Consider the following 18,200-nt stretch of genomic DNA (forward strand, 5'->3'; position numbering starts at 1 on the left):
GAGAAAGTACAACTCCCAGCATGCACATTCTGTGTCCCTCCCCAAATAAAAATGAAAAACTCCTTGTACGGCACGGTTTCCAAAATGGAGCCTCCAGCTGTTGCAAAACAACAACTCCCACTATTGCTGGACAGCCAATGACTGTCCATGACATGCTGGGGAATTTAGCAACATCTGGAGGCACCCTGTTTGGGAATTACTGGCGTAGAATATTTTTATTAGCGGAGACAAATGTAACGCTTGCGTCCGTTTTCACCCGTATGCAAATCCCTAATTTAGGCCTCAAATGTGCATGTCCTCTCTCACTTTGGAGCCCTGTCATATTTACAAGGAAACAGTTTAGGGCCACATATGGGGTATTACCGTTCTCAGGAGCAATTGCGCTACAAATTTTTGGGGGGCTTTTTCTCCTTTTACCCCTTATGAAAAGGTAAAGTTGGTGTCTACACCAGCCTGTTAGTGTCAGTGCAAAAAAATTTTTTTTAAATTCTTTTAACATGCTGGTGTAGCCCATGCTTTTCATTTTCACAAGAGGTAAATGGAAAAAATGACCCACCACATGTGTAACGCAATTTCTCCTGAGTACGAAAATACCTCATATGTGGACGTAAAATGCTCTGCGGGCGCACAACAGGGCTTAGGTTAGGAGTGAGAGCGCACTATGTACATTTGAGGCCTAAATTGGTGATTTGCACAGGGGTGGCTGATTTTACAGCAGTTCTGACATAAACGCAAAAAAATACACACGTGTGACCCCATTTTGGAAACGACACCCCCCACGGAACGTAACAAGGGGTATCGTGAGCCTTAACACCCCACAGGTGTTTGCCAAATTTACGTTAGGATGTGAAATTAAGGGGAAAAAAAATTTCACTCAAATGCTGGTGTTACCCTACATTTTCCACTTTTACAAGGGAAAATAGCAAAAAAGCCCCATTGTAACCCCATTTCTTTTGAGTATGGAAATACCCCATATGTGGATGTAAAGTGCTCTGTGGGCGAACTACAATGCTCAGAAGAGGAGGAGCGCCATTAGGCTTTTGGAGAGAAAGCATATGTGATTTTCAGCGCAACGACTTCTAGTTGTTTTTATGTGATTTTATGGAGCTAAATTGAAGAAAAAGTATTAAAACATTTTCTTTCTTCAATAATATCCTTGTTCTTTTTCTTGTTGACAGTTTACTTTAGAAGGATTTTTAGTTTCATGCCGTACATTTTATACAGCAGTCTGCTAACTTATAGACCTTCATGTGTTTATCATCTAAGTTAAAAAACATTCTTTAATGTGGTCACTGGACAGCATCAAAAAGAATTGCAGCTTAGCATCTGAAAAACTGTTACAACTTTGCTTTATTGAAAAGCTGTAAAAAGCAAACTTACTAAACTTTGGCTGCTGCACTGATTTAATAATAGTCAATTTTTTTTGTCTTTTGAATAAATCCTCTTTTTCTCTTTCGCTCTTCATTGGGGGACACCTTACTGATGGGTATATGCTTTTGCCACTAGGAGACGCTGACACTATGAAAAAAAAAGTCTGCTTATCCCTGGCAGGAAATACCTGCCCACTGGAAGTGAGGTAATCAGTTTTAGCTAGTGTCAGTAGGCGGCAAGACACAGGTCTGGGAGCTCCCCAGACCTGGTCTATTATTTTATTTTCTAATTCAGTATGTCTAGTTAGGTTCTTTTTCCTTTGTTATTTTTCTAGGTTGGGTGACAGGAGCATGGTGCTACCTGATCACCCACATGCGACAAAGGGGCACAGTGCATAAGAGTATGGGCTGTCAACCCCTTATCGCCAACGGCCAGTGCCTGGCGGTAGTACCCAGGGTCCGGGTCCTCCACTTGCCCCTGCCCGCCTCGCTATGGCAGCCTGGCATGATGCAGCGTGGCCTAATGCTGGCTGAAGACATCAGGGTCAGTATGAGAAGATGGAGCTGTGGGTGAGTATGTACTACAACCCCCCTTCACCCTCTCCGTTGCTCATCTGGGTCCCCTTTTTCTGATGTGCCCAGCTCCTCAGCCGGCATAACACGTGGCTGTGCTGGGCCGGACCCCTCATGACTCTCAGCGCCATTCTGGTGGGGATAGTCCGTGGGGCCTGCTCTCCCCCCTCTTCGGGCCTCACATGTATTGCAGCCAGGCCTTCTCATTCGTCCGGAGACTCATTGCTGCTGCCCCAGTTTCAGTCTCTGGAGCAGCAGGTCTCCGGTCCCATGCGGCCGTACACTTCCCCAGTGGGGGCACAATACACCCGCTCACTACTCTTTTTGTGGCCAGGCGCAGTGTCCTGGCCACGTCCTTTTTTAGAATGACCAGAGACCTACAGCTGCAACAGCGGGTCTCTGGTCCCACACGGCCAACCGCATCCTCGTTGCGAGCGCACAGCCCGCTTACTACTATGTTGCGGCCAGGCGCAGTGTCCTGTCCGTGTTCTTTATAGGCTGACTGGAGACCTACAGCTGCAGGCAGGAGGTCTTCAGTCCCACGCGGCCGACCTCATTCCTTAGTGCGGGCACACCAGTCCGCTTACTGCTCTTAGCTGCGGCCAGGTGCAGTTTCCTGACCACATTCTCTTATCTGCTACCGCAGACTCTCTGCAGCTGCCCCCCCCTTGTTAGTTCTCTTGGGACAGCGGGTCTCTGGTCCCTAGCTGCCAGGGGGAGGGGTCGGCCTCATCATTCTACCTGTTCCCCATCCATGTACCTTTAACCTTTCTCTGAGGGCTGCGCTTCTTCGCAGTAAAAAAAAAAAAAAAAAAAAGTCACTCGACAATTTGGTGGCCATAAATTGTATTGCACCCTGTTTTTTTTTCATTCCTTCTTGTGATTTCCCCATTGTGGTGACCATTCGCGATTACAGTCTTGGCCTGTCACATCTGTTTTTATCAGTTTAATATCTGCAGGGTCCCTTTTCTATGGACGGTTTTGAGGGTCGCCTTATTTCCTTCTGTCACTCTGTACGGGGACCTGCTATGGCCAAATTACATTGTCAGTTGAAGTATGCCTCCAGTGTATCTGATTTCTGCTGGGTTTTCACTCTGTCAGGGTGCGTATGCGCAAGGACGTGGGAGGTTATTGCCAGGGATTCTCAATCCCTTAGAGCCTATTGGGGTTATATTCAGTGACTGTTCTCCCCTTCCACAGGTGGTACAGAGATCAGGCAGCTTGGCTGGTCAGTGCCTGGGTTTCATCGCGACCACTCCTTGTTTTCCCCTCCCCTATATAGGTGGGGTACCTGGCTGGGCCCTTGTCTTTTCCTGAGAGCACTCACCCGGGTCTGCACACTTTTGCAGCCTGGTTCTCTTCCTGTGTTTTTTGGTTATCTGCTGCTGCTCATGAAGTCTTGCATTCTCCTCTGTTGGAGGAGTTTATGCACTCATGTTTGGCTCGGCGTCAGCCAGTCTAGCACCGTCTGTGTTTGGGTCCTGCCATTGCTCTCCTCCCTCATTGCTTTCTCTCTGACCACTGGGGTTCATGTATGCCTGGTCCCCTTGTCTTGGACACTATCCTAGTATGCTGTGGAGCGCCGTCTTTTCTAGGTAGGCCCTTCTGGTTCTTTGGGCCTTAGTGATCGTTGAGGTCTGGGGCAGGTTAGCCCTCCTGCCCAGACTTGTCCGTGATCCCATTTGTGGGGCGGTCTTTCTGTACCGTGCTTCTTCTAGTCTTGACATAGATGTTTGTCACCCTGATCGTTTCGCGGACTTTGGGTTTACTTCCCTGACAGGTGTAAGTCTTCCCAGCGACTCGGGAACCTCCAATTCGCCCCCCGAGGTTCCGGGATGCCTCTTTTCAGGCTGTTCCGCTCCCTTTTTGGACGTTATTCCTCCCATCTCCTCCTTCGGAGTCCATGTTTTCCTGAGGTGGAGGGTGTTCCGGTCATCCAGATCATGCTGCTCAAGCTTCTCTTACCTCCCAGGTGTTCGTGGCGGGCCTCTGGGACAGGGGTTTTGGGGCTGCAGCTGTTTTTGGGCACCAGGCTGCTCTAGAGCTGGTCTCAATCTTTCTTTTTTCCAGTGGTTTTCTGGTTCCCACCTCTTGTGTTCGCCTTCTGCTTGTGCCCTTTTACATCTTTTTTTTTTCCTCAGCCGGACTAGCCCTCTGTCTGATTCTCTGTTCCTTTGAGTTGATTTTCTACCTCCTCCCAGTATGGGTCCGGCCCGTCTGACTTCCTAGTCCTCCTTTTCTTGTTTCTCTACATGGACCGTAGGTTTAGAGTATTTACATAGGACAGCCTCTTCCTTTTGGCGTCCTAGTCATTTTCCTTGGACGGGGGTTCTTCTGGGAGCTCAGTTTCTGGGCCTCGGTTTTCTCTGGCCCGGGATCTCGTCCGCAGGCCTTACGGTCGAGCGGGTTCGGTCTCTGGACTGTTTCCCTTTCTCTGGTGGTTGTCTTCCCTACCCAAAGGGACTGCTTTAGTACGTCCCATCAGTAAGGTGTCCTCCAAGAAAGAGCAACTGAGAAAAGGAGATATTTTTTTTGTACTCATCGTAGTGCTGGGCGGTATACCGGTATGAACCGGATACTGTTTTTTTTTTTCCTCCCACGGTATGGATTTTTGCCCATACCGCTATACCGGTCGGGCCCCTCCCCCACCCTCCGGAGGAATTGTAGAGCCCAGCGCGGTGCCCTCACTTGTCCTGGTGTGCTTCTGTGACCCCCCCCCCCCCCCGCTGCGCCTGTCAGCCAATGTCCCCGCGAGCACGATCAATCCCCACCACTAGCGGGGTCCCTGTGCCCACTAGCAGTGTCACAAGAATGCCGAGCGCGGCTCTGTTCCCCGTCCCTGTCAGCTCTCCGGGATACTGTGATAATAAAAAAATAAAAATAAATACTGTGATATTCATTTTAGGCCATACCGCCCAGCACTAACTCATTGTAAAATCTCTTTCTTGTAGCCTTCATTGGGGGACACCGCACCCACCCATTTCTTCATTTTTAGTCTGAATTATCTTTTCCGTTTTTTTTTATTTATTTTTTTAATCTGGGATTCCTTTCTAGGGTCCTTCGAACATGTTCTTTGTTGGCTTTTCTCCTACTGCTTTGTGACAAAACTGATTGCCTTACTTCCAGAGGGCGGGTATATCCTGCCAGGGAGGAGCTGACTTTTTTTTTTTTTCCTAGTGTCAGCGCCTCCTAGTGGCAAAAGCATATACCCATTGGTAAGGTGTCCCCCAATGAAGGCTCAAAGAAAGAAATTTTACGTGGAGTACAAAAAAATTCTCCTTATTTATTCAATGGTTTTCTGTGGTATTGAAATGCAGGTTAAAACAAGTTTTTTTTCTTGTATTTAAAATAGGTGGATTGATGGGTCCAGTTCGCATGATTTCATCTGGCCATGAACTAACAACAGATTATGATGAAAAGACCCTTCATGAGCTGGGGTTTAAGGATATGCAGGTATTACTAAGTTATGATTGTTATCCATGTGTTTTAAATAAATTTATGAAAATATGGTGTTCAATATGGTGCAGCTACTGTTCTACTAAAAGTGATAAATATGCTTAAAATTTTTTTTTTTTTATTTATTTTTTTACTTTGTTGCAGTGGCAAAACCAACACATGTAATGTGTTCAGCATTTCCTTAACGTTAATGTAGATTACATTTATTTTGAGGGAAATATTTACAGGTTTATTTATCATTCAGATGAAATATTTCTGGTATGCTGTGTTTGTTATTGTTAGTATCTGTCACTCATTTACAGTAGTGATCTCCAACCAAAGGCTTCCCAGTTGTTGCAGCACTACAACTCCCTTCACAACATGACAGCCAGGTGCTCTCATGTGAGAGGTGATGTTCTGCAGCAACTGACAGCCATAGGCTGGAGGTCATTCTTTTGCAGTGATGAGTAGCTTCATCTGACTTTTGCTCTTGGCGCTTGCAGGCAGGATTTCTTTAGGGAATAATACTGTAAAATGTGTTGATGTTTTTTTTAATTTAAAAATGTACCTGTCACCAAATAACCTGTTCTCAACTTCCTCAGGGGATGTTCCATAACTACTCCTAACACCCCTCCTACCCTTAAAAACCTTTTCAGAGCTTTAAAAAGCTGTGTATCATACCTTTCTTCTTGTTCGCATAGTGCAATTTCCCAGCAGGAGAAAGTGGGCGCCAGGGGACCACTTCTTCCCTCACAAGATTGCAGTGCTGTGATGAGTAGAAGACCTCAAGCTCTGTACATGTTTCGGTCTGTGCTGATTTCAGTGAGGCTCTCCTGCAGCTGTCAGTCTGTGTGGCTTTCTGTGACAATCTGTGGAGCTTTCACTTTCTGTGCAGCTGACAATCAAACTTGTTGCAGGAAACCAAATTCACTGTGTTGTGGCAGGGAACAGAACAGAGCCACCTAATGGCTGTTTTTATATTACATTTTACACATATTTATGTTGATAATTTTTAAAGCAAGTGAATGGGTAACTTTCTGCTAATTAAACAAGGAACACTATAGTAAAAGTTTTATTTGGTGACAGGTACTCTTTAAGATAAGTCTACTTGACAATGCTATAAATGTAGTGAAACTCTTGTGCCTCTGCTAGATGGTGTTTGTGTCTCTGGGTGCACCACGCCGAGAAAGAAAAGGAGAAAGTGTTCAGCTTCCTGCTTCATGTCTGCCCCCACCACAGAAGGAAAACATCCCCATGCTTCTCCTTTTACAAGAACCTCATCTTACCACGCTATTTGATTTGTTGGAAATGTTAGCTTCCTTTAAACCTCCTTCTGCAGAAATGGATTTATTGGACATTGAAGTAAGACAATGTATAATGATTTTATACTTGGGATTTTATATGCCTTTATAGACATGGGAGTATAGACATGAGACATGGTTTTAATAATAATTTGATAACAACAAGCATTCATTACTTCCATTTTCATGTTGGGATATGTTAATGTACATATGATTCAGATAATCAATTTGGCAAATGTTACATTTACATTTTGTGGATATGCTTACAAAGGTCTCCAATAAAGTATTGGGCACATCTGTTCTGTTGACTTCTGTTTACCTGACAGAACTTACTATAGAAATTTGACCGCAAAACATTGCATCTAATTTTGTTTTATTACACAGAGTGCAAGGTGTGAAGAACTTCATCTTCATGCTGAAAACCTTTCCAGGCGTGTATGGGAGCTCCTGATGTTACTTCCTACATGTCCTAATATGTTGCAGGCATTCCAGAATGTGTCAGAGGAGCAGGTGAGAGGACCACAGTGCTGAAAAAATGTGGTATATCATTGCATTGTTATGAAAAGATTAGGAGAGAGTCATTTGCGCACTGTTCGCCTTTCAGTTCTATTCACCTGCAGTTAATATATTTTTATTTATTTTTTTAAGGGAAATGATGGGCCTTGCTGGAAAGACTTGCTTCGAATAAAAAGTGCACACAAGCTTTTGTATGCTCTTGAAATTATTGAGGCACTGGGAAAGCCAAACAGGAGGATTAGAAGAGAGTCCACGGTAACTGCCAGAAGTTGATTTTTGTGTTATTACTTTAAAATAGAAATTCTCGGTCGCTCTTCATTGGGGGACACCTATACTGATGGGTATAAGCTCTTGGCACTAGGAGGCACTGACACTAGGAAAAAAGTCGGCTCCTCCTTGGCAGGATATACCCGCCAACTGGAAGTGAGGTAATCAGTTTTAGCTAGTGTCTACAGGAGGCAAGACAGGTCTGGGAGCTCCCCAGACCTGGTCTTTTTTTTTTATTTATTATTATTTTCTAGTAAGGGCTGTTTAGTTTGGTTCTTTACTCCCTTTTGTTTCCTTTTTTCAGGTGGGGGTTCGGGAGCATGGAGCTACCTGTTCCCCCATATGCGACTAAGGGGCACAGGGCATAGAGTATGCACAGTTAACCCCTTCCCGCCAACGGCCAGCACCTGGGGTTGCACCTAGGGTCCGGGTCCTTCCCTGCTCGTCCTGCTGTCTCAGCCTGGCGTGATGCAGGTGACTAAAAAGCTGGCTGAAGACATCTTTTGTGAGTATGTGGCGACTGAGATGAGTATACAGTATGGTGTGGTTTGGCACCCTCTTGTGGCCCATACTTGTATTGCACTCTGCTTTCTATTGCAGCCTCATTCAGCCATATCTGTTCTCGTCAGTTTAATATCTACAGGGTCCTTTCTGAGGGTCTGTATTGGGGGCTGCTTTATTTGTTTGTCACCCTGGAAGGTGACCTGCTATACACAACAGACATGAGCCGCTTGAGGTATCCCTCTGGCATTCCTAATTCTGCATTGTTGCTAACTGACTTAGAGCCTATGTAAACTGCCGTGGCTACCACTGAGTACCATACAATGTGCAAGTTTTGTTGCGTAATCCTGGCAGACGCTCAGGTTTCTTTTGAGATTCCTAATCTGTCAGGTCTGCCCGCCACCCATCCTGGGGTGTTCTTGGAATGTGATTCCCTTCTCCACACGCTACCGCATCTGCGGCTAGTGCTCCGGATTCCCACATCCAGCGCAAGGTCTCCATGGGAAGATTTCGTGGGCATGGATTGGACCTGATATTATGCCAGACAGTCTCGCTGGTCACTCATTTCACATCTGCCGCTCTTTGGCTTGCACTCCGGTACCCCACAATTGACCCGTTATAAACTATGGACCCATACCAGTAAGCCAGACAGTGGTCTGCGTGGTTTCCTCTGCCGCTTGTCTCTCATCACACAGCTGATGTATCTGCGGCTGGAGTTCTGGTACCCTGGTACCTCACTACTGTGAGAGGTGTCCGACAGAGTGACCTGTTGTCTACTATGCACCCATACCAGTAAGCTAGACCGTGTTCTGCATGGTTTCCTACACCGTCTGTCAAACATCACACGGCTACGGTGTCTGTGGCTGGAGTTCCGGTACCTCACTGCTGTACGTGGCATCCAACGGAGTGTCCCGTTGTCTACTATGGAAGCATACCAGTAAGCCGGCAGTGGCCTGCATGGTTTCCTACACCGCTTGTCTCACGTCACACGGCTGGTGTATCTGCGGCTGGAGTTCCGATACCCCACGGCTATGTGCGGTATACGTAGAACTGACCCAGCGTGTCCTATTGACCCCTATATTGGCTGACAGGGATTCACTCCACTGCTCCTCAGCCTCCCCCTATCTCCCGGGGGGGGGGGGGGTTCTCTCCTAGGTCTCCCCGCCCTTCCACCTATGACAAAGGAGTACAGTCGCCTATCTGACTGTCCCCTTTTTCGCCAGCAGCTGCAGGTGCTCTGTTCAGCCAGACTATTGTCTGCATGGTTTCTTCCGCTACCGGTATCTGATCTCAGGGCTGCCGTGGTCACATAGGCGATGGGGTGTGATAGCCAGGTTCCAGTACCTCACTGCTTGGTGAGGGATCTGGAGGAGGGTCCCTACAGGTACACGGCCCTGCTGCTAGTCAGACAGTCCTTCGTCTGTTGGGTCTTCTACACCACCAGGTCGGCTGTTGGATAGGCCGTACTCCAGTACCCTGTTTTCTGTGGGGGGATGCATGGAGTGACTCGGTTCGCTCAGGAATTCTATTTTTTCCCGGTTTTCCGCATGGCTTTCTACCACGTCGGGTCAACTACCCAACACTTTCCACATCGCGGGCGGTAAACCCACTGCCGAGGTGTAGTTCCGAGTGGGTCACCTCATGTTGCTCCATGGGCCTTATACAATGCACCACATACTGCTTTGCAGGGTTCCCTACTTTACTAGGTCCCTCACTGTGTGCCTGCTACTCTGTCTGACAGCTGGTGCCTCACTTCACTGTGTTTCCGTATTTGGGACCCTGTCGGGACCTTGATCCCTATGCCACATAGCCAGAATTCGTCTGCATGGTTTTTCTAATCCACCTCTGCCGTTTCTTCCGATGCCGTGGCTGCAGTCCGGTGTCTCTTTCCAGGGGAAGTTCCGCAAAGTGTGTGTCTCTGGGTTCCTGGGACCTTTTCTACCTGTGAGTCAGACTGTGTGTCTTCATGTGTCCTGCTCCACTCACATTCTTCATCTCTTGAGTCTGCGCCTGCAGTCTTAATGTGGGACACCATTAGGAGATGGGGTGTTTTTTTTTCTTTTCTGCAGGTTCCAGGGACTTTCTCCGCAACAGCAGCATCACTCTGTTCCCCTTTCTAAGGTTGCAATGTTGGTCTGCTAGAGGCATGCCACCTCTCCTGTAGGCCCTTTTTAGATGTCTGCGGTTTCTTTTGTGTCTGCAGTCTTGGTACCCCACTATTATCTTGAGGTACCCATGTCTGTGCCCCTACATATGCTAAGGCCGCTCTGTAAGGTAGAGCCCACCTTTCCTTCTGTTCAGTGGGGTGTGCCTCGGGGCTTCCTGTCACTTGGTGTCCGCAGTTCTGCAGCAGTTGGGCACTTCTGTTCTGTTATGAGGCCTGATGGTGGGACAGTCAGTTCTGCCCCTCCCTATTCCTCCAGGTTCTTTTCCAGGACTTCTGTCCAGGATGGCTCAGGCACCTACACTGTTGCCTTGCCTTAGTCATCGTCGGGAATGGCTCTTTATACGTCTTGTCTATTTGCCCAGCTCCAGTGTGCAAGGATTCCGATCCCTCTAGGGACATGAGGTGGCTCCTCCGTACAGCAATGGGTTGTCGCTGGGGCCTGGGGGCTATCTCCACCCAGTACTTGTTCCGTGGCTGTGGGGCAGAGTTTCCCTGCTCCTACAGTGCAGGTGCACTTTGCCAATCCCCTTTCCACAAGGGGTACGGGGATCAGGGTGCTTGGCATGGTAAGTACCTGTGTTTCATCTCGACCACCCTTGTTTTCCCATCCACTAAGGGGTCTATTTGGTTGAGCTTTTTCTGCCGCCAAGATGTTGCTGTCTCTCTGTTCCCACTATATAGGTGGGGTATCTGGCTGAGCCCTCATTTTTTGCTGAGAACAATTAACAGAGCTTTTTGCTGTGTAGGCTTGTGTGCTCACTGTCCACTATTGCAGCCTGGCTCTCTTTGGTTATCCACTGCTGCTCACGCAGCCTTGGCTCTCTCCTCTGTTGGAGGAGTTTGTGATCTTGTATGGCCGCCACCGTCTGTTGTTCGGGTCCTACCATTGCTCTTCTCCTCCATAGGCGCAATTACCCTGGAAGGGTGTGTTCTTCCTTCCATTTTATTGGTGTCAGTTGTACTGCACTGACACCATAGTCTTCTGGAGTTACCTTACTGTGCCCAGAATCTGGGAATTCCAGCTGGGTTCCCCTTTGTTTCCCCCTCCGTTCCCGTTGTGGCTGGATGTTTCTCGGAGTGCTCTGGTCTGCTCGGACAACTGGGTTCAAGACCGGTTAGTCTCCTTGGCTTGGCCTCTGTCTTAGGATGCTGTGGCGTGCCTTCTTTTCAGGCGGCTCTTCTGGTCCTTCAGGCCTCCGTGATGGTTGAGGTCTCGGGCACATGTAGTGATCCGGGCCAGACTCCTCCACAATCCCATTTTATGTTTCCATATGTAAGTTTGTCGTCCGGAGAGTTTTTGCGGACGTCTGTTTTCCTTACTCTTCAGTTGTGAGTCTTCCAGGTGACTCAGGAACCTCCAATTCCTATGTCTGCTGCTCCGGAGGTGCTTCAGACATCTCCAGTTTCCATGTCGGTCTCTCCGGTATCTGGGATGCCCCCTCTTCAGGGCATTCCGCTCCTCCTCCTTCCATGTCCTCTCCAGTTGGAGGGCATTCCGGTCATCCAGATTACTCCAGTCCAGCTTCTGGCGGGACCCTTGGACAAGGATTTTGGGTCTGCAGCTGTTCAGGTCTTTGTTCTCATGCACCAGACCTCTCTAGAGAAGATTTCAATCTTTTTTTTTGTCTGGTTTCTGGTCTCCACCTCCTGTGCTCGTCTTCTGCTCAGGCATACACTGACCTCCCTACTGTGTTCCTTGGCGTTGTTTCCTAGCTGCCTTCGGGATGGTTCTGGCCCATCTGGCTTCCTGGTCGACCTTTTCTTGTCTCTCTTTATGGCCTGTGTGTCTTGATTCTCTGCAGAGGACTGTCATTTCCTTTGGCATCCTAATCCATCTCCATGGACGGGGGATCTTCCGAGAGCTCAGCTTTTGGGCCTAGTTTGTCTCTGGCCTGGAGGTTCGTCCGCAGGCCTTGTGGACCCGTGAGTTTGGTCTCGGAACTGATTCCTTTTCTCTGGTGTTTTTTTTTCCCACCCTAGGGGACTGCTTTGGTATGTCCCATCAGTAAGGTGTCCCCCAATGAAGAGCGTCCGAGAAAAGGAAATTTTTTTTTTTGTACTCACCGTTAAATCTTTCTCGTGGCCTTCATTGGGGGACACCGCACCCAACCATTTCTTCTCTTTTTGTCCGGCTACTTCTGTCCGGCTGTTGTTTTTTTTTTTTTTTTTTTTTTTTTTTTAATCAGAGATTCCTTTCTAGGGTCCTTCGGACATGTTCTTGGTTGGCTTCTCCTACTGCTTTATGACAAAACTGATTACCTCACTTCCAGTGGGCGAGTATTTCCTGCCAGGGAGGAGCCTACTTTTTTTTTTTTTCCTAGTGTCAGCGCCTCCTAGCTGCAAGAGCATATACCCATAAGTATAGGTGTCCCCCAATGAAGGCTATGAGAAAGAGAGATTTTATGGTGAGTACAAAAAATTAGAATGCTTGCTTCATTAATTCTCAAAATCAGTATAGTAGTAATAAATGCCACGGTGGTGTGTACAGTACGTTGCAGTACAATACATTTTTCTACAACCCCGTAAGGACCTTAAGGTTTTTCATTTTTGCTCTTTTGTATTTTCCTCCTCACCTTCTAAATATCGTAATGCATTAATTTTTTCACCTACAGACATATGAGGGCTTGTTTTTTGCACCACCAATTTTACTTTGTAATGAAATCATTCATTCCACCACAAAATCTACGGAAAAACAAAAAATATTTGTGGTGAAAAAAATGAAGACAAAAACAAAATGCCATTTTGTAACTCTTGGGGGCTTCCGAGTCTATACAGTCCACTTTCCAGTAAAAAAGACATGTTCTCTTTATTCTGTAGGTCCTTACAGTTAAGATACCCAAATGATATAGGTTTTATACTTATATTTAAAGTATATATTTACTTTTTGCATGAAAATTAGCGTGTTTAAAATTGTCCTTTTCTGACCCCTATAACTTTATTTTTTCATGTACGGGGATGTGAGGGCTAATTTTTTTGAGCCGTGGTCTGTAGTTGAAAACAGTAACATTTTTATTTTGATCAGATTTCACTTTTATACATATTTTTATTAAAAAAATTATACAGAAAATTTCCACAGCAGATGTGCAAACAATCTTTTAGAGAAATCTTTATGTAATGAACCTCACGTTTATATTACAGGGTAGTTTTAGTGATTTGTATCCAGACTCCGATGACTCCAGTGAAGATCAGATTGAAAACAGTAAAAACACATGGAGCTGCAAGGTACAGTTTTTTTTGGATGATATACTAATATATAATGGTCCTCAATTACTAAGCTAAAACAGACTAGTTTTTGTCGGGTTATTTTAGCGCATAGTGTCTGCGACAGTGTGCACCAGAAAAATCCGACAAACCTGACATTGCATAGTGAAAAACCAAAAAGTGTGTAGTCTGTCGAAAGGGGAGTGGTTGGCACAAAAGGGGGCGTGGTTTCACTGCCTGACCTTTTTACTATTGAATTCACAGAAAATCCTGTGAATAAATGGCTGGAGATTTTCACCAACCAAAAAAAGCTGCTCAGAAAACTTTACAGACTTGTAAATCTGTGAATCCCTATAGTAAATGGAGTAGAATCCTGCAAGTGTATAACATTTCACACTAGAATAAACGTGGCACTCTTAAAAAATGAGGGACAATGTGTATCAAATTTTCTAATACTATTGTTAAAGGGTTATTCACACCTGGACACTTATGGCATAATCACAGGATAGCATATGTCCAATAGATGCAAGTCTCGCCTGTGGGAACTGCACGGATCTTAAAGGGGTACTCCAGTGGAAAACTTGTTAAACAGATTTGTAAATTACTTCTATTAAACCATCTTAATCCTTTCAGTACTTATTAGCTGCTGAATACTACAAAGGACATTCTTTTCTTTTTGGAACACAGAGCTCTCTGCTGACATCATGACCACAGTGCTCTCTGCTGACATCTGTCCATTTTAAGGACTGTCCAGAGTAGGAGAAAATCCCCATAGAAAACATATGCTGCTCTGGACAGTTCTTAAAATGGACAGAGGTGTCAGCAGAGAGCACTGTGTTCCAAAAAGAAAATAGTTTCCTCTGTAGTATTCAGCAGCTTGACATTAATGGAAGTTGGCAAAACAGAGTAGCACTTTAAACTAAGTTGTTTCCGTAATTGTATACTCGAAGGGTTGCTTCAACTATGTAAAGCTTTTCTTCGGCTGACTGCCTTTTGTGGCTGAAAGCAGGATGGAGGAGGCCAAGGGGCCCTCTGTCTCAAGATAGATGCAGGTGTGTCCTCTGGATATACCATTATTATCCAAATAGGAATACCCCTTCAATGCTAAAGCAGTTTGATAAACAGCAGATTATCAAACATCGAGTGCTTACAGTTTTGGCCCTGTACACATCACCAATTCTAATCCTAATGAAGTCAGTGGACCAGCCAGGTTTGCCTCTTTAGTAAGCTATAATTATGGAACATCATCTGGTCTCCTTACGTTGTAACCCAGACATTTTGGGCATCAGAATAGGGGAATGTGAATACAGATATTCATCATTTGCTGATGTCCTTCTGGTGTATTACCAACCCTCATATTTCCCTCCCCTCTCTGATGTTGGAACTGCCTGGCTTTGGTGAGTGGTCAAATTTTAAGATAAATGGGGGGAGATTTATTAAAACCGGTGCAAAGGAAAAGTGAAGCCAATGCCCATAGTAACCAATTAGTAGCTTGGCATCTTTTCCTCTGCCCAGGTTAAGATGAATCTCCCCCCAAAACCTCTAAATTTGTAGCTTTGTTTATATGTGTCACTCCCCCAAAACATTGTAGTCACCATAAAGTAAAATTTCCCTTTTGAGCTGTTTTACTTATTTTGGCATTAAATATCCTCTTAGGCTGGGTTCACACTACGTTTTGTAACTACGGTTCCCGTATAGGGCTGGGAGGATGGGGGCGGGGCTTAATCGCGGCACCCGCACTCACTCAGCCATATACGGGAACCATATTTAATGCATGTCTATGAGCCGATCGGAGTGAACCGCAGCCTCCGGTCGGCTGCTTTTTCGGCCGTATGCGGTTTCCCGACTGTAGGCAAAAACGCAGTCGACCACGTTTTTGCCTGCGGTCTGGAAACCGCATACGGCCGAAAACGCAGCCGACCGGAGGCTGCGGTTCATTCCGGTCGGCTCATAGACATGCTTTAAATACGGTTCCCCTATACGGCTGAGTGCCGGCACCGCAATTAAGCCCCGCCCTTCTCCTCCCAGCCATATGCGGGAACCGTAGTTACAAAACGTAGTGTGAACCCAGCCTTAGTCTTGTCCCAGTTATTTTTACTGCAGTTTTACTTCACTCCTCAATTCATGAATCATTTGAATTCTTAAAATCTTAAAGAATTCTCCTGGTTCGAAATAATTAATTCTAGAAATGTAAAAGCTGTGTCTATTAGATCTTTAGGCATTGAACCAATAAATGTTTGACTCCCTACGTATTCTTAGTTTGTTGCTGCAGGGGGTCTTCAACAGCTGATTGAAATATTTAATTCTGGAATTTTGGAGCCCAAGGAACAAGAGTCTTGGACTGTGGTGAGTTTTTTTTTTTTTGGGTGTGGATATCCCCGACATTTGGCTGGTTTGCATTTAAATCAATTACATACTGAATGCTAAGAATTAGAACCTTAGAACCTGTGTGGTGCAATATATAGTATCCAATATGTAACAGATAATCTGCTGCATGGTAGGTGACTTACTAATTTTACTTCTTGGTTAGGTTAGGGCAGCACAGTATAGGCATAGGTCAGTAAGCCTATTAACCAGAACTGCCCAAAAAATAATTTTGCCTTTTGTCTACTTGGAGTGATCAAAGAATACAAGAATATTTATTGATTTTATTCAACCTCATGCATATAGCCAGATTTCGTCGGATTAAATTTTTGCAGTTTTTGTGTAAATAGGCAATCACAGAGTCCCAGAAAATCGTGTGTTTGCTCAAAGAAGAATATGCAGGGAATTTTGCATGTGACCCTACCCTAAAGGGAACCTGTTGCATTATAATGTGATACCTGCAGATTGGAACGCTGTATTAGAGCAGAAGGAGCAGAGCAGATTGATGTATAGTTTTGTTGGAAAAGTTCCAGTATATATTGTCATTTATTCATATCAATGTCTGCATTTTTGGTGCTAAGTAGTAAATGAGGGCAGTGCTACTCGGTGATTAACAGCTCTCTGTGTATGTGTGCATATAAACAGAGTTGTTAATTGCTGAGTAGCACCCGCTGCTTACACTGATGCTCACAATTAACTGTTCAGGGGCCGTGATCAATACTGAACTAACCAACGTCATCTGAAGTATAACTGGGTATTACAGAGACTCTTCGGACCACCCGCAGTGCATTTGCAGGGGTCTGATAAGATGATGGCAGGAGCTCCCACTGATTACCCTGATCAGTGCTGTCAATGCATAGCACTAAACAGCATTAACATTTAACCCCTTAAGGACCAACTTCATTTTGACCTTAAGGTCCAGACCAATTTTATTTTAGCGTCTTTGTTTTTTCCTCCTCGCCTTCTAAAATCCTTAACTTAACTGTTTTTTTTGGGGGCTTGTTTTTTACGTGACCAATTGTATTTAGTAACGACTCCTCTCATTTTAACATAAAATATACGGCAAACTCAAAAACACATTTTTTTTTTTTTGTGAGGAAATTTTAAATTAAAATCATAATTTCTCGGTCACTTTTCATTGGGGGACAACTATACTGATGGGTATATGCTCTTTCGACTAGGAGGCGCTGACACTAGGAAAGAAAAGTTGGCTCCTCCCTAGCAGGATATACCCGCCCTCTGGAAATGAGGTAATCAGTCTTAGCTAGTGTCAGTAGAAGGCGAGACACAGGTGTGGTGCTCTCTCCAGACCTGGTCTTTTTTTTTTATTATTCTCTAGTAAGGGCTGTTTAGTTTGGATTTTTTCATCACTTTTATTCCCCTTTTTCAGGTGGGGGTTCAGGAGCATGGTGCTACCTGTTCCCCCATATGCAACAAAGGGGCACGGAACATAAAGAGTATGGGCCGTCAACCCCTTATCTCCAGCGATGGCATCTGCAGGTATATAAATATATTCCCCCCACCCCCCCTGAACCAATGCGTGAATCAAGAGGTCAGGCAGCTCCTCCTCTCCAGGTTTATGCGCTCCACGCCTCCTCCATGCGACCGGCAGGTGCTTAACAGCAGCCATTCTTCAGCAGCAGCGGCATCTAGCTGCGGTCCTTCACCATTGCCAGGGGCAGCGGCGCTCCTTGAAGAGAGCGGAACCGTTGCCCTCCCTGTGCTGCGGCCTGGCAGGAGCTCTTCATATCCTGCCCACTCTAGTTCCCTGGTTCCAGAGCTGTGTGGCGGCTTAGCAGGTGCTTCTGAGTGCGCTTCTCTGAGCAGTCACCACTCCTGGGACCGCCTGCATGTGTTTGGTCCCCATGGTGTGGGCATCATAGCACTTCTCTCTTAGGGGACCTTGCGGGCTAAATCAACGCATTTTTCCTGGCTCCCCACGCTTCCTTCCTGTCTGTTTTATAATAATGTGTCGCTATAAACACACAAATACGTGCGCGCACACACATTTATATATATATATATGTGTATATATCTATATAGATATAGATATAGATATATAGATAGATATAGATATATATAGATATATATTTATATAGATATATATTTATATATATATATATATATATATATATATATATATATATATATATATTTATTTATATTAGTGTGTGTGTATGGCGTTTTGCGCCCTCTTATGGCCAATATTTGTATGGCGCCCTTGATTTCCCTTGCAGCTTGTGAGCTTCCCCTTGAGGCAACCAATCACTATTTCAGCCTTGGTATGTCATATTTGTTTTTATCAATTTACTACCTGCTTGGTCCCTTTCCTAGGGACTGTATTGGGGCCGCTTTATTTGCTTCAGTCACCCTGTAAGGTGACCTGCTGTAGACTAATTACATTGCATCAGTTGCGGTATGCCTCTGGTGTCCCTATTTTCTGCATGGTTCTCACTCTTTCAGGGAGCATCTGCAAAACGCCGGGGCAGGTTGCTGCCTTGGATT

General features: G+C 45.6%; 1 protein-coding gene across 3 annotated transcripts in view; it reads left to right on the forward strand.

Annotated features, from left to right (window-relative positions):
- The window catches only part of USP34 (ubiquitin specific peptidase 34), a 231,391-nt gene that overhangs the window by 91,458 nt on the left and 121,733 nt on the right, over positions 1–18,200 (forward strand). For all 3 annotated transcript variants that reach the window (XM_056567745.1, XM_056567746.1, XM_056567747.1), the window contains 6 exons: positions 5,296–5,396; positions 6,531–6,740; positions 7,064–7,189; positions 7,328–7,450; positions 13,269–13,352; positions 15,591–15,677. In XM_056567745.1, coding sequence (XP_056423720.1) covers positions 5,296–5,396; positions 6,531–6,740; positions 7,064–7,189; positions 7,328–7,450; positions 13,269–13,352; positions 15,591–15,677 — 731 coding nt within the window. The remainder of the gene's footprint in view (positions 1–5,295; positions 5,397–6,530; positions 6,741–7,063; positions 7,190–7,327; positions 7,451–13,268; positions 13,353–15,590; positions 15,678–18,200) is intronic.

Source organism: Hyla sarda, chromosome 3, assembly GCF_029499605.1.
Source record: "Hyla sarda isolate aHylSar1 chromosome 3, aHylSar1.hap1, whole genome shotgun sequence".
In the NCBI taxonomy this organism is placed as follows: Eukaryota; Metazoa; Chordata; class Amphibia; order Anura; family Hylidae; genus Hyla; species Hyla sarda.